The following is a 23,576-nucleotide window of genomic DNA, read 5'->3' as shown; positions in this document are numbered from 1 at the left end:
AAAAAAAATATTGAATAGTACATAATATATTAATTTAGCATACTAAAATTAAGAAAAAGAATTTAATATACCAATATTAATATATATAAAATTATCAATTGCATAACATAAATTTAAGTTTTTTTTTCAAAGAAATTTTTAGTAAATAGTATACAAAAGAATAGTCAATAGTATACTTGTTAAATTTTATATTAGCTGGAAATAGCAATTAATATCTACTTCCCTAAACTGTGTCACTTGATTTTCTGGACAACCCTGCTGTTATTGTGGCCAATGGTGCTACTAGTGAGCTCTCTCGAGGCAACAATGAAATGCATACTTTTGATCTGCCTTCGAGAAGTGGCAAGTCAAAATAAAGCAAATTCATCACCAAATAAAAACCAATTGTCCCTTTACATTATGATTTTCAACAATGCCTCATAAAAAAAAAATTTATCTATAATTTCAATTTAATTATCTAATTAAATTCCAAATTTCACTCATAAATTAACTTTGACCTTTTAATTTTAAATAATTTAATTTAATTACCTAATTAAAATTTAAATATCACTCGTAAATTAATTTTGACCTTCTAACTCTAAATTATGGTAAATTATTTTAGTATTTCCTAATCAGTTGTAATATATAATTATTATTTAATTTAATTTTTTAAATATAATCTAAATTTTACTCTTTAATTAATTTAACATTTTAAATTCAAATAATCTTACCATTTATCTATGAAAATTAAATATTTAAATGAGAAATTAATTATTTAAATTTTTTTAAAGATGCCTGATTATTAGAGGTAATGCAACATCAAGGTGATTTTGGGTATTTTACTAAATAAACAAAATATTATAAGTAAAGTACAATTACTTTCTAAATATAATGTTTCCTTATTAAAATTTCAAAAAATATAATTTTTTAATCCATTTTTCTTAAAAATAACAATAATTTTATTAATTAAAGATTGATTATTAAAATGTAAAAACTTTCATCAAAATTTGGTCAATCTCTTAAAAAATTATGTTGTGAAAATTTAGTGTTTTAATTATAATGACTAAAAATTTAAATGTTTACATTTAATTTCAATTAATTGATCTTTTAATTTTATTAGTTTTATACTAATTTAAAAAATTGATAATAATTATAACTAGCCAATTAAAATTATAAATATATAATCCTCTTCTTGAATTATATGGCAATAGTAATTGTTGCTAATTGGGAATTGTAACTATTTCTTTTTTATTTTTTTAATTGGAAGTTAATTATTCACTAACTCAAAAAGTTGAAAATCAAAATCTTGAGAATTTATAAGAGTTAATTGTTTTTAATTTAGATAGTTAACTATAAACTAATTTTTAAATTTTAAAAAATCAATAATTATTTTTTATATATTTATAAATAATTATAATATATAATAATTATTTAATTTAATTTTAAAATATTTTATATATTAAAATTGTTATTAATCACATGCAAAAGCATGATTATTACCTAAGATTAGAGAGGTAAAGTATCCGCGAAAATCACCCTATTCGAATCCGAATCCTATTGATATTATTAAAACTCGAATCTTTTCTTGATTAATATTTATTCTCAACTACTCAAATATGTCTCAAGCTCGAGTATTATTATTAAAAAACCTGAACTCATTTAATTTTATATATTTTAATTAATAATTTACATAAAAAATTATTTTGATTAATAATTTATATTTGAAAATTTTAACAATTTCATAAAATATTTAAATTTTATTTTATATAAAATAAAATATATAAAAATTTAAAAATATTAATATAAAAAATATATATTTTATATTTAATTAAATATTTATATAAATAGACCTAGCTAATAGATACCCAGTATATAAAATTTGAATTCAATCCAAATTTATTATGAATATTATTTTTTAAATTCGATTATATAAATCTCAAACTTATTCTATTAGAATTCAATTGAATCAAAAGCTCTAAAAAATTTAACCCATTGCCATCTACCCATTACTATAAAAAAAAATAAAATAAAATAAAAATACACCCGTTTCATTGTTCTATTACAACTAATATTCTAAATAATTATAAAATAATTGGGAAAATGGGAAAAAGATAAATGAGAAAGCAATTTCTCAAAAATCTGAGCACCTCACTTTTTTGGGCTTCCTTATCGGCTGTTCTAGAATGCAAATACTTTGTGGACAATATGTTTATCAGGACACCATTCACTGTTCTGTACCTCTATTTTTCCTTTCTCCATCTCAAATTCAAAGTTCATCCCTCTCTCTCTCTCATTTACACTATCTGCTAGTGCTGAACTCAAAAGCTACAAGGTGACGACCTTATGATGTCTCTTCTTTTATTTTCTTTCTTTTTTTTATTTGTCCCTTCCTAACCCACAAGCACTTCTTGGTTTCTTAAATGGCTGTTGTGACTTATTTTCTTAAAGTTGAAGTGGGTAATTCTCTGATTCTAAAATTGTTGGAATTTACTTTTGTCCTTGAATTTAAACCTTTTGTATATTTCCTTGAATTGTTACTGCTTCCCTTGAAGCTCTTCTTTCTTTTGATTTGTCTATTCTCACTGCTTTGTTTTGCTATTGCTTTGATTTCCTTCTCTGTGGACGTGCTGACGTGCTGATGTTTTGGAGGATTCAGATTTTGTTTTGGTTTATGGGTATTAGATTGACAAAATGATGCATTACAATATACCAGATGATTTGTTGGATTAGGTTCTCAAATTCATGAGTCTCTGTTTAATTGATTGCTGCGATTATTTCTGACATTGGAAGTAAAGCTATTTCAATTTTTCGGCCTGACTTGTCATTTCCTGTTTTTTATTGAAGAGAAGTCATGTTCTCATAATTGCTCATGGAATTCTGCAAATCTTAAAAAAGAGGATTTTATGTGAACAGCATCATTTATTAACTAATAAATTTGAGGATTGTTTCAAATCTTAAGCATGGTCAAAACTTATGGAAGAAACCTGTTTGGTGGGTTCACATACTTGATCAATTAACATTTAGTTTAGCTGCTGGATTTTATGAATTTAATATGCTTTTCTGAAGGTAACACACCAACACTTAATGACTTGATTAACAGCAAGGTATTGTTTTACTCTGGATTTCAGCGTTTTATTCTATTGTCCTTTTCACATTCAAAACTATTTTTTTGCTTTGCATTAGTTGATGATATGTTGGCCCAGCAGCAGCACTTATAGTGCTTTTGTTTGAGTTTATCAGTTTTGATACTTTCATGTTGAGGAATTTATTACTTGTTTTGTTTCATGATCCTTTATTCTCTAGTTTGACTTTTATGCTAGTTTTAATTATGTAATTACTATAGGCATGAATAACACAGTGATTAGCAGATCATTATATTTATTTTTATTTTATCATTTGTATGAAGATTGAATGGTGCTGTCTTATTTCATATGTATCAGCATTTCATGTCTACAACTATATTATAATTGACCCATTCATTTGGCTTTTTTTTTTGTTTGAAATTTCCAGGAGAATTATGAAAGTCAACAAAAACTTGAGCTATAAGTTTTGTTTGCAGTTGGTCTAAAATAAAATTCAAAACTTTCAGGTTGACAAGCACGTGTGGACCATATGGGAGAATTTGGAGACGAGAAGGCTGTGTCCAGAACCTCCGGCAAGAATGAAGTGGAAACAACCGCTATCAAGAAAGGATGGGTGCAAACATCACCAATCAAGGTACATCTAACTATATACTGATATGTTTATCTTACATCCATCATATACTTGTGGGTATAGCTTTACTGGGTAAGACCTTTGACTCGAGAAATCAATTTTTTATTTTCTCATTGTCATTTTGCCTATACGTTTAGGTAGTGAGGAATCCTCAACATGGATCAAAGTTTGTAACCTTATTCCCCTACTACTGGCAAAGCCTCTAGTACTGACCATAATTCTAATATAGAACCTAGTGGAATTCAGTTACATGAAAAGAATTTCTAATTAAGATACACTTATTCCTCATTATTGAATGATATCTTTCTCTTCATTGGATTATTTCCACTTTTGACATTCTGTCTTCCTTTTACTTGCTGGGAATGTAAAGATGTACTTTGGTTTTATGTAATCATCACATGCTATATCTAGAGAATTATTATGAAATTAATGGATCTTAAAATTGGGGAAAAAAAAAAAAAGATCCATACTACTTTTCAATGACAAGTTAGCAACTAAGAAATATGTGACCGCATTATTACCTACACCACAGATGGTGAGATGGACAGCTGGAGAGATGTGAAAAGATGGTACCATATGTGTATAGGAAAATAACACAATTAGTTTTATTAAGGAGCTATAGAAACAGAAACTATTTTATTTATTAAATATTTATAAAATGATTTAGATTAGATTTGCGATTGCTTAGGTTGTTGCTTAAATGTCAAAATTTTCATCAAATGCTAGTTAATCATGTTGCCATAAAATATTAAGAAAATAATTCGATAGCATTTATTAAGACCACTTTATAGGTGTATGTCATAAACAGATGTCTAACAATTTACAATTTGCTCTTTTAATCTGCCTGAAATGGAAAAGTTAGACCAGAGATGATACCTAATATCCTATGGTTTTTCTATAATTGAAGTTCAAATTTAGATGTATTAGTGAGTCACTGCATGTGATCCTAATTTGTATTGTCCTACTGATCAATAGTTTTTGTAAGAGCAGTTAATAAGAAACTATGGAAGAGTTTGGATTTGTTCAAAAATGATAATTGTTTTTTCTTTTCTTTCTTAGGAGAATAATCCAGATTATAAGAACAAATTTCCTCCAACTTCAAAGTCTAGGGAGTATCAAAATGTGGGCAGTTGTGTGTTCTGCATGACCAAAGATGGTTGCAGAACTGTGCGATCAAGGTCAAAACTAATGAATATTCTGGTAGAAAAAGGAAAACCCCAGGAAGCAGAATCCATTTTTGATAGTTTAATAGATGGAGGGCATAGTCCATCTCTAATAACATACACGACACTCTTGGCTGCCTTGACCATGCAGAAGCGTTTCAACTCCATACATTCGATCATCTCACATGTGGAAGAAAATGGAATGAAACCTGATTCAATATTTCTTAATGCTGTTATAAATGCATTCTCTGAATCTGGGAACATGGAGGAAGCCATGGGAACCTTGTGGAAGATGAAGGAGATTGGAATTAAACCTACCACTAGCACTTACAACACTTTAATCAAAGGGTATGGCATTGCTGGTAAACCTGAAGAATCTGTGAAACTGCTAGACCTTATGTCCCAAGAAGGGGATGTCAAACCCAATCTCAGGACTTATAATGTTCTTGTCAGAGTGTGGTGTAACAAGAAGAACATTGCAGAGGCATGGAATGTTGTGCATAAGATGGTAGCTTCTGGGATGCAACCTGATGCGGTTACTTACAACACCTTAGCCACAGCTTATGCTCAGAAAGGAGAGACAAATCTGGCTGAAGAGATGATCTCAGAAATGCAAAATAATGGTTTGCAGCCTAATGAGCGAACTTGTGGGATAATTATAAGTGGATATTGTAAAGAAGGAAGAATAAAGGGGGCATTGAGATTTGTGTACAGGATGAAGGAACTTGGGGTGCATCCTAATCTTGTTGTTCTTAATTCACTGATCAAAGGCTTTGTGGATATTATGGATAGAGATGGGGTTGATGAGGTGAGCTCTGAGCGTTGCTTAACATTAATCTTTCATATTTTTCTTTGTGCAACATTTATTGATTACGCAAATACTAATTGGTAACTAAAACTGTTATGACTCTTTTATAATTACAATTTGAGCTCTCAAATATTTACCAGTGTGAAGGTTGGCACATTTGATCAATGCAGTCATTTGCCTCAGAAAATATTTTTGGTTGTTCACCAAAATTAGTAGTTATATAGGTTATGCATAATAGTGCAAGGAATTATTATTATTATTATTATTATTATTATTATTATTATTATTATTATTATTATTATTATTATTATTATTATACATTTTAGCAGTGATTTTAACTTTTTTCCTTGTGAAATCACAAAAAGCATTTATAAAAAGTAAGGGGAGGAAACTATATGGGGACAAAAAATCAGATCACCTAATGGAACCCAAATGGTCCCAAACACAGGATAGTGAAAAAATAACTTACCCTTCTTAAAGGTTTTTGTTTGATCTTTTCCTAGAGAATTTATGCCTTCTGAGAAAGCAATGATGCTATGTTAATATAGTATACATCATTTCAGGTTCTCAAGTTGATGGGAGAATTCAATGTCAAACCAGATGTCATAACATTTAGTACTATCATGAACGCATGGAGCACAGCAGGATATATGGAAAAGTGCAGGGAAATCTTTGATGACATGGTGAAGGCTGGTATAGAACCTGATGCACATGCATACAGCATCCTTGCTAAAGGTTATGTACGTGCCCAAGAACCTGAGAAAGCCGAAGAACTCCTAACAACCATGATTAAATCAGGATTCCACCCAAATGTTGTGATTTTCACAACTGTGACTAGTGGATGGTGCAGTGCTGGCAGAATGGAGGATGCAATTAGAGTTTTTGACAAAATGTGTGAATATGGAATTTCTCCTAATTTGAAGACTTTTGAGACATTAGTTTGGGGATTTAGTGAAGCCAAGCAGCCATGGAAAGCAGAAGAAATTCTCCAGATTATGCCAGCATTTAAGGTAGAGCCTGAGAGATCCACCATGCTGCTAGTTGCAGAAGCGTGGCGTGCCATTGGACTGACAAAGGAGGCTAACAAAATGCTTAGCACCATAAAAAGAAAGGAAATGACCAGTAATAAAGATACAGCTGAAGAAGACATACCGGTTGACAGCCTAGAGAAAGTCTACGAAAAGCAAAACTCTGGTGTCTCACATTCCAATCTCTTACGGATACCGAGTACTGTTACAAGTGATCAGAGAGGGTCTACTGCAGCCCTTAGAAAAGGTAGAATGGTGCTGAGAGATGCTGAATTTTCAATGGCATACTCTTGGCTTGCTACGAAATCCATGTGTATCTCTCATACTTGTCAATTTGGAGCAAGGTCACCAATCATTTGCCATAAGCAGTACCAAGGGCAGCATGGTATGTATGGTCAGCTTGCACAATCAGGTACAGCAGTGTTCTTGAACTGAAAGGAAAAGAAATTGTCCTTTCTTTTCTTTTTTTACTTTTTATGGTGTAACTTTGTTCACATTCCTTACTGAAAAGAAATTTGTCATTATATTTGCCGTAGATAGTACAGGGAGTTCATGATATCTGAGAATTGTTGCCTTTCCAGGCTCAATGATAATGCAAGTCAAATTTTTATTTTGTATTTGCTGTTAATTTTTAGTTATTTGAGGAAAGGAAAACCAAAAACTTGCTGCCAGACAATTTGTGTTTCTCCCTCCCTTTCATATCCATTTAAGTGGCATGAGCTGGAGTTGCATAGCTAAATGGTTTATAACCTCATAACATTTACATTTCATATCAACATGAATACCTCGGCCATGACTATGGCTTATAATTAAATCAGACTCTGATGCATCACTAGCAAATGCATACATAGCAAAATATCCATGAAATTCACAAATCTCCAACAAATATAAATCATCATAAGAAAGGAATTATGTAATGAAATCCTTCTGTTTATACACATTTATGGGATACACATCTTGGAAGTTTCTTATCGACCTTTGCTTTATTTTCCATGAAATGTTGATGCTTCATGGTCTGAGGAGGGAATTCTGCTGATATGCCATACCAAAACCACAACAGTAAGAGCACCAGATAGATGTGCAATATGATTGACACTCTGAATAGGGTAGCCTCCATGAAAAGTGCCTAAAAATGTTGCTGAAGATTGGGTTGCCTTCATTACTTGTAACATAAGATGTTTAAGTTAAATCTCCACCAAACAAACATAAGAATGCATGCGTTTGAAGTCAGTTTGATAGTCAATGGTGATAATCAGTTTAATTAAATGACTGTTTTAGTTTTAGGAACATCAACCATGGCCAAAGGCTCAACTTCATGTCTTCTCAAAGGAGCTATCAGCACTTGTAATAAAGCTCAGATTGAACAATGCATACATTTTACTTCCCCTCGCATCCATCTTTCGTGGGAAGAACAATTGTCAGCATACACTTTGTCAACTCCCTGGGACTTGCTTGTTTCTTATAATTTGTAATTCATATGGAAATTCTAATTTGTAAAGGTACCGGAAGTGCTCACCATCTCTAACAAACTGGCCTAATATAAGCACTTCAAGGATCTTTTTCAAGTTCCATGTTATCTACAATAAAGAAAAGGAGGTTAGAAAGTTCATGCATGATGCATTTTAATTTCAAATAGACATGTGCATTCAAAACATTAGTTACCTTTACAAGGACACTGATCACAAATAATCCAAAAACAGCACAAGAAGCTCATACAGAAACTGCATTTCTCAGTAAAACTAACTGTGAAACAAGGTTTGCTCCAACAACTGTCAGAATATAGGAAAGCCACAATGTAAAATTCCCCTCTTCTTCAACAAGTTTCCCTGTTCGTGAATAATGGTGCAATTAATCATCATATACTTGATTCAGACAGCATCATGTTAAAAAGGAAAACAGAAACTCTATTATTGACTTACACTTGGGCTCCGTTTGGGATTGTGGTTGGGAGGTCAAAAAGCCTCTTTTTGGAAAGCGTCATTTTAGATTTTGTTGAAAAATACTTAATTAGTTATTTTGAAGTTCTAATAAATAAAACATGTCAAATTTAACTTTAAATCAATTTTTAATAGCTTCTAACTAATAGATTTAAGGAGGTATTTTTCTTAATGGCAGCTCCAACAATAATGTCAAACACACCTTTCAACAGCATGAAGACCTCACCAGCTAGCATGGAAGAATGTTGCTGTCACAAACAGGTATCAAGAAGGCCAGTTGTGAAACATATTCAGAGATTTGATGCAACGCGACCTGTGCAAAAAAGGAAAAACAGAAACTCTATTATTGACTTGCACTTCTGGAGACCCTCAGAAATAGTTTCCATATGGCCACAAAAATTCAGCCTCAAAACAACTTCCAAGTCTCTACAAATAATCGCAAATCAACATATGTAAGTGCAGACGTTACTATATAAAAAATGAAACAGAACTACTCCTTAATTATGCGGCTTAAATGATTTCTGTGGTTTCTCTAATTCTTGTTCTGCAACTTAAATTTCCATATAAGATGGATTAGGTGTGAAAAACAAATCGTCAATTTAGTCAGCAGAATATTCAATAGCATGGAATCAATAGCATGAAAGCAAGATAGTTAAAGTACCTGAAAAAAGTGATCTGCAAGACATATTCCAAGATTGAGAAGCATAATCCTGAAGACACCATTTGCGTGTTTCTCTGGTTCCCTTCTCCCTTACTGGCTTATCAAGTTCGAGTATAGAAATAACAAACAGCTGCTTAAATATCACCTTGCTCTACACAGAACTGACCAAGCTTCAAGTGCATTCATTTTAATATAAAGCCTAGACTCTCAAAACTCTGTTCATATCATTAAAACTCATGAACTCTCACGCCAGGTGTTTGTAAAAATTCCCAAGAGAAAATATCTCTCAAGTATAAACACTCAAAGAGTCAAGACTGAAGAGGACCCAAGAGTTTCTCGTTAATCCAAATGAAAAAGCAGCTTAGGTAATTGTTTTCAGATAGCGAAATAGCCTTACAAGAACAGAGCCAGAATTCACCTGAGCCATTCATCGTGCACAGAAAAAGCGAGATCGGACAGCAGAGAAAGAAGGAAGGAAACATGAAGAATTCGCAGTGGGGATCAGTTTTGGATAAGCGGATAGAGAAGCAGAAACGGTGGGAGACTTTGAGAAAGGGCTATAAGAAGCCATGGTCATGCAAGTGCATGAATAACAAGGTTTCACCATCCAAAGTTGCTGCAACTTAAGTTGAAGGAAAGAAACCAAATTCCCGCATGATTTGTTTTACACCAGTTTTTGGACCACCGAAGTTTAGTAATTTAGGCCTGTTGTGTGGAGATTTTTGGGCTCTAATTACTGTTGTTTAATAGGTCCAATAGGTTGGCTGGGCCTAGGACAAGGGTGGGCTGTTGCCTCTTGCCCTCTTTGTAAACTATGTTTAGAATAGATTTTATTAAAAGCAATGTAAAGTTTTTTTTTTTTTTTTTAAAGGTTTTGAAGCATAAATTTATATTTGAGATTATTCATGATTTTTAAAATAAGGTTTATTGAGATTTTTTAAATATTTTTATTTTTTAATCTATAAAATTAATAAGTTGAGAAGGTTTTCAATTTAAAATCTCTAAATCCTTTTAAAAATATTTACTCTTTCAAACAATAAAAAATTATAAAGATTAAAAAGTTAAGAAAAATCATATATATATATATATAATTCACACAAATGATTCAATCACTTATTAATAATATCAATATAAATATTTAATATACATGAATGTTAATTTAACAATTATTATGTAAAATTAAACTTATATTAAATGTAATATTTATTTTAATCAACAAATCAAGACTTTTGCCTCTATGCTCTGCTCCTGAAATATATCTCTTTCCTTTCAACCACTGGAAAGAAAATTTCATGATTTTGATTTTGATCCATTATATATATATATATATATATATATATATATATATATATATATATATATATATATATATATTAAATTTTACAAAATTTAATAATAAATATTTAGTTAAAATATTATTTATGAAAATAAATTTATTATAGCAGCGACTTACCCATATATTGACTGTCTATATTATTATTTATTTGTAAAAAAAAATAATAATAATAATCATGAGTAAATATACTGAGAATTACCAAGTGAAATACGTGTGGCTCGAATAATTTCACACAATTAAATTTATTTTGTATTTATTAATTAAAATTAAAATTTTAATATCAAAATATATTTCTTTTTCTTTTTTTAAATACATGGTCTATTGAGAGAACACTTTAGCAAAACAATCATATAATTTTGCTAGATTTGATGTGGGTTTTGCAGTTTTCTTTTTCCCCCTAACAAAGGCATGCTCCTTTCTTCTCTTTTTCTGGGAATGAACGCAGAAGAAATCAAATAAAAACAATTATTAAATGGGCACTTTAATTTTTTAGATAATGGCCACTTTATTACTCCCAAAATATCCCAACGTACAACATCTTCCTTTTATCCTAGATTTTAAATTTCACTTTAATAGAATTTTTTTTTAATTCATTTTTTATCAGATTTTTTTAAATATATAATATTTTAAAATTCTATCGAGTTTCATATACATACATAAGAGTCTAACCCTTTAAATCTATTATTTTTCTTTATTAATTATATTTTTTTTTATATTTAAAAAATTATTATTAAGAATATTTCTAGTAAATATCTAGTTTATTTATTCTCTGTTTTATAAATTATAACCACAAGAGATTTTTATTGATCATAATAATAATAATAATAATAATAATAATAATAATAATAATAATAAAGTCATAAAAGATACCTTACTAAAAAGGAAAAAAATCTGCACATTATCACACTTACTTACGCTATCGAAATCCACATTGCCAACTCCTTATTATATTATATTATATTATAAACATAAAAATAAAAAATAAAAAATAAAAGGTGAACATAAGCAAACGAGCTAAAATATTAACCGATCATTTATATAAATTTAAATTAAAAATAAATTAATATATAATTTATTAAATATTTTTTTTAAATTTAATACGATATTAGATCTTAATTTGAATTATAAGGTTGTAATTTCAGTCGATATAAGATTATACAATTGAATTTATATTAGATTAAATATAAATTAATTATCAAGTGATAAGTATATAATTACACTTAATTATTTTAATATACAAAATAAATCAATCACTTATATAATCCTAAATTAAAAATCACAATCTTTCTCAAAATTTAACATATAGACAATAATATTTCTATCCATGTTTGCGCATTCTCTTTTTATTTAATTAATTAATTAATGTATGGTCAAATTTTATGGAACATGGCTACATTTATTTTAAAATTTAATTAAATAAAGATAATTTAGAAATTAATATTCAAAATATAACAAAAAGTATAATTTAATCTCTTTAATTACAAAAAGCAAAATAAATAAATTTTAATTTGTATTTTTATTAATTGAATAATTTTCATTAAAATTTACAGTTTAATTTATCATATTTCATAAAAAGTGTAGTTTTTAAAGCTTTTATATTTCTAATAACTTAGTCCATTTGAATTGACTGTTACTATTTATAGTTTGTTAATAGTAAAAATAATTTTTAATGAATTAAAAATAAAATATTTACACTAATATTATGATACTAATAAGATTATATATATATAAAGTAAGCTACTTATTATTTTATTTTCTTACTATTTTAAAGGAAATTACATTAATTATAATTTTGAATAAAGTTAAAAATAATTAATTGAGATTTACTTGAAATGATGAATTTATATTTTTTAAATTTATTATATTTTTTAATTAACAAAACTCATTAAAAAAATAAAAAAGGAAAACTTTGGACCATGGCACCTTCTAGTCCACCCTACTACTCTCCACATTTTTAGAATTATGAAATTATGGGTGGGTTCCAAGCTGGTCTGTTTGTGTGTGGGAAATGTACCAAGAAAAATCAAATAATTTTTAATAAATTAATGGGCATTATTTTAATGCCAAATAATAATAATAATAATAATAATAATAATAATAATAATAATAATGGGCAGGTCAGACTTAAACAGCTGTTATTATATAAAACAAGAATGGAAATTAGTTGAATATGCCTTCAACTTCAAGTGATCAAATGTGAATATACCTAACCTAATTTTAAAGCACATAGTTTTAGTTTTGGAGAATCTCTACATCCAAATCACATTGCTAAATTTAAGTTTTGACTTTGAAACACAATAATTTGGATCCTCAGCAAAAAAAAAAAAAAAAAAAAAATCATTTGATGCCATCTAATATGATTATTTATTGAATGGTGCACTGAAGAATGCCATAAAAAAAATAATCATTTTCTTGACATTTTTTAATATTTATTTATTTATTTATTTATTATGGTAAATGAAATTGCTCTGTTGGAGTGAAATGGCAAAAATTAAATAAAATTTGATTTTTCAATTAAATTTAAGATTCCATCTTGTAATTTTTGAATAAAAGAAAAAATTCTCTTATTTTAAAAAATAAAAATAAAAATAAAAATAAAAATAGCTAATGGAAACATGGTGGTTTGGAAGGGATCGAAGTCGACACACCAAGAGGATGCGTGAGAAATTGTTAAAGCTGACAAAGAAAGTGACCATCAAAAGTAATCTTAATCTTATCCTCGCCGCTGAAACGTTGACAATCTGCTTAATAGTATCAAAATGGCAAGATTTTAATTTCAAATTTCAAATAAAATTAATTTAAAAAAATTTATTAATCTTAAATTTATTTGATTAGACAATTCATAATTATCCGATAAAATAGAGATCACAAAGGATTGAAATTGGTTAATTATAGATTCCAATTATTTTGAAATGATAATTAATTCAAATTATTCTTTAAATTGAGCTAAAAAATTTAATTAAATTTATTATTTGTATAAATTAAAAACCATTCATGTTTTAGAAAAAAAATATTATTTTAATTTTTAAATTAAAATATTAATTAATTAAATTATGTAAATGACTCAGTTTTTTAGTCTATCCCATGCCTTCAAAGTGTCCGAATTTTGACACTTTTCTACAGATGCGCATTAGATTTAGACAAGTATTAATATAGTGTCGGATGCATAATAAAATGAAATCCCTAAGGTCTTATTTAACGTTGTGTTTATAGGTTTAAAATTATTTTGTGAAATAAAAATATTATTTTAAATGTTATTAAAAAATAATTTAAAAAAATAATTTTATTATTTTAGCATTTTTATAACTAAAATTTATTAAATTTAATTTTAAATTTAAAAAATTTTAATTTTAAAAATAATTTTATATTATTAAATTAAAATATATAATTAAATAATTTTGTTTTCAATTATATAAGCAAAACTATTTTAATATTAATGCATATATTCTTTTAATTTGTAGCTTGAATTTATTTTCCAAATGCCAAAATTGCATGTCTAGTCTTATTTTATTTTTCAAATCAAGGAACTAAAATAGAATAATTATCAAAATAATTAAAAAAAGTATTGATCAAAATAATGTGAAATTTAAACTAATTATAAAAAAGTGTGAGGCTGCAAGAGAGGAGAATTATGGACTTGGGTAATAAAGCATTTAATTATGGGCATTAGTTGAGATTAATTAAAAAAAATGATCACCTGTTTGATCTTAATTAAGATTAAACAATTATATAATTAATCTAAATTTTATAGTTATATAAAATTATATAATTAAAAAATTATATAATTAGTTAAGATTAGTTAACAAACAATTAATATTAAACTTTTTCTAACTAATCTTAACTAATTAATTGATTAGATCATTTTCTTAATTTGTCTAAAAAATTACTGTGATTAAAAAAATAATTTAAATGTATATTACCAGCACTTATAAATTAGGGTAAATTGTATAGCTAAAATTTAATGCCTGCAATAATAAGGTATCAAAATTTTATTTTGTAATATAAAATATTTATCTTTTAATTTAAATAATATAAAACTTTTTATTACTTTTAATAACAAATTTTTAGATTATTTTTATTGTCAGAAAAAAAAGCTTTTAATAATTTAATATTTCATTTGTAAAAAAAGTTAATTAATTAAAAATAATATCTTATAATTAAATTTTTTCTAATTTTTTCATTATTTTGATTTAAATTATATAAATTGTCACTTTAATAATTCAAAATTTCCTACTCAAAACTATTCATTTATAAAAATATAATTTTTTTAATTTAATAAATATTACATTATCATAAATAATTTAAAATTGATTATTAAAAATTATTGAGAATTTTTATATTATTTAAATTAAAAAGAAAAATTTTATGTAAATTTACAGCACATATAAATATTTAAACATAATAATATTATAATAAAAAATTAATATCAGGCGTGAAGCTAGATCTTACATTCCTTGCGCTAACAGCTGCTGGGGTGTGGGCCGAGTGGCTACGGAGGAGACACAGTGAGCTGTCAATTGTCAGACCAATTCATCCGCATTTCATTACTCAATTTCCTTATACAGACACAGAAACAGTTCCACGGAAGCTGGAATTTTCTATAAGCCCATTGGACATAATAATAAAAATAAAAATAATATAATAATAATAATTTTTGCTACAATTTGATAACTAGTGGGTTTTATTAAATAAGGCCGCTGGGATATCAGAATCATTGCTTTGATCCACTGTCATCTGCTTTGTTATATAGCCACACGTAATTATCTTACTGTAATGATTTGATCTAGGGAGCTCACCAGAGCCTAGAGAGAAAATTTTTTTATGGGTCTTCTGGAAAAATGATATCGAAAACATCACATCACATCACATCGTCTTAATATAATAGTATATGAATAATTCATATTTATATACATTTTAGGCTCTGTTTGGGTGGGTGAAAGAGGAGTAATTAATGGAAAAATAAAGAAGGGTAAAAAAAAAAAAAGATAAAAAGAGTTACAATAAAAAAAATATTATGCATAAAAAGAGGTGAATTAATGAAAAAATAAGAAAAGGTAATGTATATTTTTCATATTTGAAAAGAGGTGAAATAAATAATTATTAAAATTATAAAAATATATTTTTTTATTAGATAATTTATTAAATGATAAACTCATTATGATAAATCTTAAATTTATAAATAATAATGATTCACTATAAATAAATCATAAAATTAATAAATCAAAATAATAATTCATAAATCTAACAAAAATTGAATAAAAAATGAATTATTTAAAAAAAAATGATAATTGAAGCATAATAATTGAAGCAAAATATTAAAATAACAAATAAAAAAATTATAATTGAAGTATAATAATTATAGCAAACTATTTAAAAATAAATGATTAAAAATATGAGAAAATATTTATTTATGGTTTATTTTTAATTATAATTAGATTTTTAATAAAAAATTAAGGATCTGATAGAAAAAAAAAAAAAAAAAAATTTTTTTCTCTCTTCTTCTCTACCCCCCTTTGAAGTGTAAAAAAAATTAGAGAGAGAGAGGGAGGGGAGAGATCCTATTTTTACTACTTTTACTTTTATTTAATAATAAGCATCTTCCCAAAGATAATAGTATATTACTTTTCCTCTCCTCCTTCTCCTTTTTACTCTCCTGTTTAATATAAAATATTTAATACATATAATTTTAAAATTTTAGAAATTATTAAACTAATAATTTAATATCATAATTGTACTGCTAAATCACAGGAGCTGAGCTCTGGCCATTTTTATTTTGTCGTTTTAAAAGAAAAATATTTTTATCAAAATTCATATTAAATATCTTTTACATAGCACTTCATGCAATGTTTTAGAAAAAATAATCTGTCCGTGTTTTATTTTGACTTTCTGATGGACAGTTACAACCGCGTCCTAATTTTTGTACGACTAACGCTGAAAATGAAAATTTTAAAAAAATTAATAAAAAATTTATTGAAAATATGTAATTGTGATAGTCTTTTTTTTTTAGAAAAATTTATTAAAATAAATATAAAATTTCAACTACAAATCATTAAAAATAAATTCAAAATTTTTTTTTTCCAAATTTTAATTTTTATTAATTATAAATTAAAAATATAAATTCCTGTAATATTATACTAAACTTTTATTTCTTTCATATGCTAAACTTTTATTATTAAATATTTTAATTCTTATTTTTATATTTATGACATATAAATTTATTAAATAAATAAGTTGTGTGCATACACATGAATAAAAACAAGTGATTTACTATGTTAATAAAAATATTAAATTTAGATGTTAATTTATATATTCAATCTTAATTATATATCTAAAATAATTAGTTTAAATTAGAGATGACAATAAGTCGAATATTTATAGGTATTTAATCCAATCGAACCTTAATAATACAGATTTGAATAATATATAATCTAGTTTAAATTTAAATAATAATATCTGTGACGAGTTTCAGTTGAGTCTGAATTTTATATGTCGGGTAGTTGAGTCTGAATTTTATATGTCGGGTATTCATACCCAAATTCATGTATATAACTAATTAATTAAATATAAAATAAATATTTTTATAATAATATTTAAAATTTTTTAAATTTTTTTATGTTACAATAAATGGTACATATCAATTGTTATATTATCTTTATATTTATTTTATATTATAAAAATAGCAATAATGACCTATTATTTTTGGGTATTATATTTTTTATTTTTATCAAAGTAGTGAGTATCATACATTAAATTTCACCAAATAATTTCTCTTTTAACACATATCTTCTGTTTGAATGGAGGGAAATAAAAAAAAAAATTAATTTCCTTAAATTTTCTTATTTAAGTATTAAAAGAAAAGAGAAAGAAAGATAAAGAGGATAAATTCCATTTTTTAATTTCTTGTAATTAATCTAAAATATTTCCTTTCAAATTAGAGAAAGATAGAGAAAATTGAGTATTATTTATATTAAAATATTAATTTTTTTTATAATATAACAATAAAAAAGTATAATAATTATTTTTACTAATTTTTTTTAAGAAAAAACTACATCTTTTCATATTGTACTCATCCATCCAAATAACACAAAGCAAAATAAGTGTTTTTTTTTTTTTTTAATTTCTCATATTTTCACTATAAAATTAAGTACCCAAACAAAGGATAAAGAGAAAGGAAAATCCTCTGCATGCTTGTATTATATATCTATAATTTTTTTAATTCATAAAAATTATTATTATACAATATTATGAGATTAACATTGAATTATGAAAGTATTAATTTAATATAAAAATGGTGGTGGGTGGTGGTGGCTCTTATTAGGAAAACGTTGGCTAGTGGGTGGCGTAATGCAAATTTCTCATTAATCATTTATTGGCATCCAAACAAGCTTATTTAAGTAGGCAGATTCATTCGCTTGCTCTCTCCTCTCTGATATAAAAATGGTGTAATGTTTGTTTCTTTGTTCATTAAAGAGATAGGCATAGATAGAAAAAGGAGAGACTTTCTCACAGAAAGCCTCCTAAGAATATTCACAATTTTCTTTTGCTTCTTGCTGCTCAGTTGCTGTCTCCAAATCACACACTTTTCCTTTTCTCTAAATAAATTTTCTTTTTGATCTTGTTTTCCCGGAAAACTTTCTCGGTCATAACTGTTTTTTATCCAAGGATCAGCATATCTCGCGGGAACCAATCACACACGCATCGTTACTTCTTTGTCGTCGTCGTCGTCGTCGTCTTTTCTATTTCCCTTTTTGTTTCTGTGGGTTTCTTCCAAGGCAAACACCTTCAGAAGCTATATTACGTGTAAAAGAAATTGCTTTTTTTTTTTCGTGGGATTACTCTTTTGGAACTGAAAAGATCAGGAAAGAGAAAACTTGTGATCTGTTGTTATAGATAATAGCTTGTCAAGTTTGAGGTGGTTGAGAGTTTGAGCTAATCCCAGTGAGAAAGCAGAAAGGATTTTTTCTTGTTTGAGAAAATTCAGGACAAAGAGAAAAGGCGTGCGTAGTGGGTGCTAAATTCAGGATCTGATGGCTGAGTTTGGAGGGAAATGGCAGGGTTTGAGATCAGTGTTAATGCTGTCCTTCAACTTTCTGTTAGCTTTCGTGCTTGTTTCAGCCGAGAGAGGCTTGAAGCGAGAATTTGCTAGAGTCCCTGAAACAGAGGAGGGTCTATCAAGCTATTTTCTTAAAGCCGCTGATTTCTTATGGCAGCCTGATGAATCGGGGTATCAACACGTTTGGCCGGTAAAATTCTGATACTGTTGTCCCTTATCAAGAGTATTTTGCTACCTTTCTCTTTCATATATAATTAGAATCCTCAGGACCCATTTGTTTCTTAAATAGTTGTTTGAGGTAGTATGGGTTAATGCAAGATGTACTTTTCTTTATAGATTATGTGATAAAAAGTGTTTTTTTTTTCCCCATTTTTTTTATGGAGATTGGGGAGTGTTAAAATAAAGGTTACCTTTTGGCCTAACTAATCTTGTTTTGTTTTTATTACTAATCAAGAGTTTTTGTGCACAGGAAATGAAATTTGGTTGGCAAATTGTTTTAGGTACTATTATTGGATTCTTTGGAGCAGCATTTGGAAGTGTAGGCGGCGTTGGTGGGGGTGGCATTTTTGTTCCCATGCTAAGCCTAATTATTGGGTTTGATCCCAAATCCGCAACAGCAATCTCCAAATGTAAGACACTCTGCTATGCTATCTTTGCAGTAGGAATCCCCATTTCATTTTTTTTAATTATTAATAAGAAAAGGATTCTCTCTCTTTTTTTTTTTTTAATTTGCTTCATTCGAGATGCATAAAGGTAACTAAAAAAAAAACACATAAAAAGATAGGTCAAAAGAAAAAGTGAGGGGTGGAAATAATTTTTCCGAAAGGAATATACTCTTATTTTTAAGGATTTTTTCCCCTTCATTTTTCATTAGTAAATGTTAATTTCATTTATTTTTTTTTATTTAGGGTTTAGTACGGGTGTTTGGTCGATCTACTGGATTAGTTTGCTAGTTGAATTATTAAGCCGTTCATCAGTTTTGTAATGTGTGTTGAACAGTGATGTGTGGCACTATCAATTATTGGGAGTTCTAAATTTTCATGGTATCAGAATTGAACTGGACAGTTGTAATAAGTGATGAATTATGGTTGTTTTGTTTTTGTTAGGTATGATTATGGGTGCAGCAGCATCAACTGTTTACTATAACCTTAAGCTAAGGCATCCTACAATTGACATGCCCATCATTGACTATGATTTGACTCTGCTCATCCAGCCAATGCTCATGCTGGGAATTAGTATAGGTGTTGCTTTTAACGTTATATTTGCAGACTGGATGGTCACAATACTGCTTATTATTCTCTTTATGGGTAAATTTTAGTTGGACTTCACTTGCTTTTGCTAGCTATTCTGCTCTTGTAAACCCCTTTGTGAGCTAATTTCATGATTTGCAGGTACATCAACAAAGGCATTCTTCAAAGGTGTTGAGACATGGAAAAAGGAAACAATAATGAAACAGGTAATTTTATTTTACTTAGTTTTGAATTCAAACATAAAGTTTGGTTCTGGAGCAACTTCATAGTAAAACACAGAGAATCCTGTGTGGTTGCAGTTCCTATTATATATTTTCTAATTGCATTGTTTTTTTTTTCCTCCCATTAGGAGGCAGCTAAGCGTTTAGAGACAAATGGTGAGTTGAATTGCTGTTGCTTTGATTCTTTGAATGGCCATAAAGTGATCTCTAATAATTTTATAAAAGCTCTGGGACTCGGCTTATATTTGTTGTCCTGTTGTATCAGGTACTGGAGGGGCAGAAGTGGAATACAAGCCTCTTCCTAGTGGCCCAACCAGTGGCCCTGAAAAGGACACTAAGGAAGCAGAGGCAAGTCTTAACTCTTAACCCCATCAGATGGAATTAACATCAGAGAGTTCTCAAGACTAATTAATGAAGGGTGATTACTGCAGGTTACTATTCTTGAAAATGTTTATTGGAAGGAACTTGGGCTTCTTGTTTTTGTCTGGGTTGCATTCCTCGTATTGCAGATTGCAAAGGTTTTAATTTTCTGCTTTTCTCATTAAATACTTGCTTTATGCCGTTTTTAGTGGCAATATATCATAGCAAGGGCCAAGTGATAAGAAATCATTTTTTCCCTTTTTGTGAAACAGAATCATACGTCTGCTTGTTCAACAGAATATTGGATAGTAAACTTGTTGCAGGTACGTCATATTGATACAAGTAATAATTCATCTCTGTTTATTGTGTGCATAAATGTTTTTGTCTCTTTTTGTACTCGCATACCATGCGCCACCTTGTGAGAGATGGAGAGAGCTAAGGGAGGTCTTGCATGATTGAGATTTAGTGTCCGAGTAATATTGCATTTAGTTCTTATGTTTTAACAAAAGAAATCTGAGAGAGCTTGTTCGGTGTGTCCATTTCATGTTCCACAGATTCCAGTTTCTGTTGGGGTGACACTGTATGAGGCAGTGAGCCTTCACAAGGGAAGAAGAATAATAGCATCCAAGGGAGAAGATGGCACAAATTTCAAAGTGCACCAGCTTGTACTTTACAGTGCCTGTGGTGTACTGGCTGGAGTAGTTGGTGGGCTGCTTGGACTAGGCGGAGGTTTCATCATGGGTCCACTATTTTTGGAGTTGGGAATCCCGCCTCAGGTGAGCCAAAAAAGTGAATGAATTGGTTTTTGATATAGTTCTGAACTTGATTATTTGAGTCTCTCTCTCTGTTTTTTTTTTTTTCAAATCTCAAATGTTTTGCCTTGGCACTATGCATGATCAAGATTTTCCTTGTATTGTATTGCCTTCAGATGTTAATTTTACCATCCATCTTGTGATTTGACAATGTGGGGCATGGGCATTAATAACATGTGATAAGATGTTAAATTATACAGGAATTTTTTTTCCTGACTTTCTGGTGTTTGTGAACATATTATGAACTTACAACTAAACAAATTTGTCGAGTGCCCTAGACAAAGGGAAGTTCTGCAATAGCAACATGTTTACATGAACTTATGTGAATTTACCTTCTTGTTATTTGAAGGATGATATGTTCTGTCATTTGACATTGAAAAATAGAAGGCAAATGTGTCGTCATTGTGATTATGTAATCGTTAACTGCTTAATGACTTGTTACGCAGGTGTCAAGTGCAACAGCCACCTTTGCAATGACTTTCTCCTCATCCATGTCTGTTGTAGAATACTACCTTCTGAAACGTTTTCCAGTTCCTTATGGTAAGTTAGAGCCCACAGGGCCACACCACCTAAACAACTTTGCCTGTAAAGAAACAGAATATGTTAATCTTGTCTCAGGAGATTGGGAAAATAGTTGTTTTTATCTGTGTGTAAACTCGACCGGATTTACATATTCGATTTTTTCTGGCAGCTCTTTACTTCGTAGCTGTGGCTACACTTGCTGCCTTAATAGGACAGCACATTGTGAGAAGGTTGATTATTGTGTTTGGAAGGGCATCCCTCATCATCTTCATTCTTGCTTTCACCATATTTGTTAGTGCAATTTCACTAGGTAAGTTTGGTATTTTCTTCCCAATTATTTTGATTGGAAGAGTTGCGCTTTTCAATAAGTTACGGAGCTATTAGATCTCCATGGATTCTCACAGAGGTCTATCGCTTGTTTTGATAGGTGGTGTCGGCATATCAAACATGATCGGGAAGATAGAACGTAATGAATACATGGGATTTGAGAACCTCTGCAAGTATGAGGGGTAGAATATAGCATTTTTCTTTACAATTTTTTTCATATTACTTTGTTTCTGTGTTCAAGGTTCCCAGATGCTGTAATTATTTGTTTAAGCTACAAAAACATGCCTCATGCTTTGTAAAAGTTATTGGGCTTAGGTTAGGCGGAGAAAAGGATGATTACCAACCTGATTTTAATTCTCTTCTTAGAACTTTATTGTATAAGCTTTCCATTCATACCTTTTTTGATTTGTTACAATCGGCTTTGATAAGATTTGAAATTGTGACTTTAAAGTTCTAGAGACAACTCAAGTACCATTGAATTAAAACTCATTGGTAGCTTTCAATTCATACTTTACAATTGCTTTTTGTGACAAAATGTGGCAGTAGTTATGATGAGGAGTGGAAGGCATGACTGATTGGATTTTTATTTATTTATTTGTTCCCTTTTCCTTTGACCTGAAATTACCTTTAAAAAATGTGTCAACAAACCGATTTCTGTTGATTGGGTTGAATATTTGTAGTTGCAAATGGTAGCAACAACCATCCCAGGAAGTAAATGTTTTCCTCAAATGACCAAACATTTGTGGTACGCAAAAGGGTATTCAGATCCTCACCATACACTTCCTTGGCCATCTATAATAGATGCTTATTTTGATTTGGCTCGCATTGATTCATATAGGCTGAATGTATTTGCGGGCCTAGAGAATTGCATGAATGTCCAATTTGATTTTTCAACTTTATAAAATGTAACTATTAAATCTATAAACTTTATAAAAGTGTAATGAAAAGTTAAAGTGGGTATAAATTTTGCTCATTTACTAATTACAGAGATTAAATAATTATATTTTATAAAATTTAAGTTTTAAATGAGATATTAAACGATCATGTAAAGGTTAGAGTTCAATATTTTTTTTAAAAAAAATATTTAAAAAGTAATTCATTTGAATTAAATAAGATTAAACTTTACAACTTTATTTTAGATTTATTAAATCTTTTATAAATACTTCATAATATTGATAACAAGTCATTTCATTTCAATAATACTAAAATAGATGCTCTTTTATTTTTTTTTTAAATCATAAAAAATGCAATTTATCTGATCATAAAAAATACAATTTATCGGATGAGTCGAAATGAATGAGAAATGATGTATATGTGAGAACGGTACACTGGATAATTTTTCCAAATTAAATTAACAAAGTTGATGAATAGATGATGACTCAAGTCGTGTTGTCTTCATTTTGGG

At 28.5% G+C, this 23,576-nt stretch overlaps 2 protein-coding genes and 1 long non-coding RNA gene across 7 annotated transcripts; 2 read left to right on the top strand and 1 right to left on the bottom strand.

Moving 5' to 3' along the window:
- The first annotated feature begins 2,125 nt into the window (after positions 1-2,125).
- On the top strand, positions 2,126-9,336 carry LOC110671660 (pentatricopeptide repeat-containing protein At5g25630). Of its 4 annotated transcripts, none has more exons than XM_058129903.1 (6): positions 2,126-2,311; positions 3,569-3,696; positions 4,753-5,664; positions 6,228-7,104; positions 8,808-9,081; positions 9,198-9,336. In XM_058129903.1, the coding sequence occupies exons 2-6, from the start codon at positions 3,592-3,594 to the stop codon at positions 9,268-9,270; spliced, it is 2,241 nt and encodes a 746-aa protein (XP_057985886.1). In that variant the 5' UTR covers positions 2,126-2,311; positions 3,569-3,591; the 3' UTR covers positions 9,271-9,336. The 4 variants fall into 4 exon arrangements, with proteins under 4 accessions (XP_057985886.1, XP_057985885.1, XP_057985888.1 ...); XM_058129902.1 differs by having other exon boundaries at positions 3,490-3,696; XM_058129904.1 differs by lacking the exon at positions 2,126-2,311 and adding an exon at positions 2,418-2,436.
- Positions 7,419-9,430, bottom strand: LOC110671661 (uncharacterized). The gene is made up of 3 exons (XR_009141369.1): positions 9,291-9,430; positions 8,832-8,942; positions 7,419-8,518 (listed from the first exon to the last, which is right to left on the bottom strand). It is a non-coding gene; the product is annotated as an uncharacterized LOC110671661 (long non-coding RNA).
- A 9,125-nt stretch (positions 9,431-18,555) lies between these two features.
- Positions 18,556-22,634, top strand: LOC110660533 (sulfite exporter TauE/SafE family protein 3). Of its 2 annotated transcripts, XM_058129900.1 has the most exons (12): positions 18,556-18,869; positions 19,149-19,308; positions 19,786-19,986; positions 20,071-20,135; positions 20,279-20,306; positions 20,416-20,498; positions 20,582-20,668; positions 20,783-20,833; positions 21,065-21,286; positions 21,769-21,862; positions 22,014-22,154; positions 22,272-22,634. In XM_058129900.1, exons 1-12 carry the CDS (start codon positions 18,654-18,656, stop codon positions 22,355-22,357), a joined length of 1,434 nt encoding a protein of 477 aa, XP_057985883.1. In that variant the 5' UTR covers positions 18,556-18,653; the 3' UTR covers positions 22,358-22,634. The 2 variants fall into 2 exon arrangements, with proteins under 2 accessions (XP_057985883.1, XP_057985884.1); XM_058129901.1 differs by lacking the exon at positions 19,786-19,986.
- Positions 22,635-23,576: the final 942 nt, after the last annotated feature.

The sequence above is a fragment of the Hevea brasiliensis genome, chromosome 11 (genome assembly GCF_030052815.1).
Source record: "Hevea brasiliensis isolate MT/VB/25A 57/8 chromosome 11, ASM3005281v1, whole genome shotgun sequence".
In the NCBI taxonomy this organism is placed as follows: Eukaryota; Viridiplantae; Streptophyta; class Magnoliopsida; order Malpighiales; family Euphorbiaceae; genus Hevea; species Hevea brasiliensis.
Note: the sequence above shows the minus strand (reverse complement) of the source record. Positions and strands in the feature narration are given on the sequence as shown.

Bases quoted from the DNA above. Each gene is read 5' to 3' on its own strand.
- LOC110671660 (XM_058129903.1), top strand. From the start codon at position 3,592: ATGGGAGAATTTGGAGACGAGAAGGCTGTGTCCAGAACCTCCGGCAAG. The intron at 3,697-4,752 runs GTACATCTAACT...TTTCTTTCTTAG, and splicing joins TGCAAACATCACCAATCAAG to GAGAATAATCCAGATTATAA. The intron at 5,665-6,227 runs GTGAGCTCTGAG...ACATCATTTCAG, and splicing joins ATAGAGATGGGGTTGATGAG to GTTCTCAAGTTGATGGGAGA.
- LOC110660533 (XM_058129900.1), top strand. From the start codon at position 18,654: ATGGCTGAGTTTGGAGGGAAATGGCAGGGTTTGAGATCAGTGTTAATG. The intron at 20,669-20,782 runs GTTTTAATTTTC...TTTGTGAAACAG, and splicing joins TCGTATTGCAGATTGCAAAG to AATCATACGTCTGCTTGTTC. The intron at 20,834-21,064 runs GTACGTCATATT...CATGTTCCACAG, and splicing joins GGATAGTAAACTTGTTGCAG to ATTCCAGTTTCTGTTGGGGT.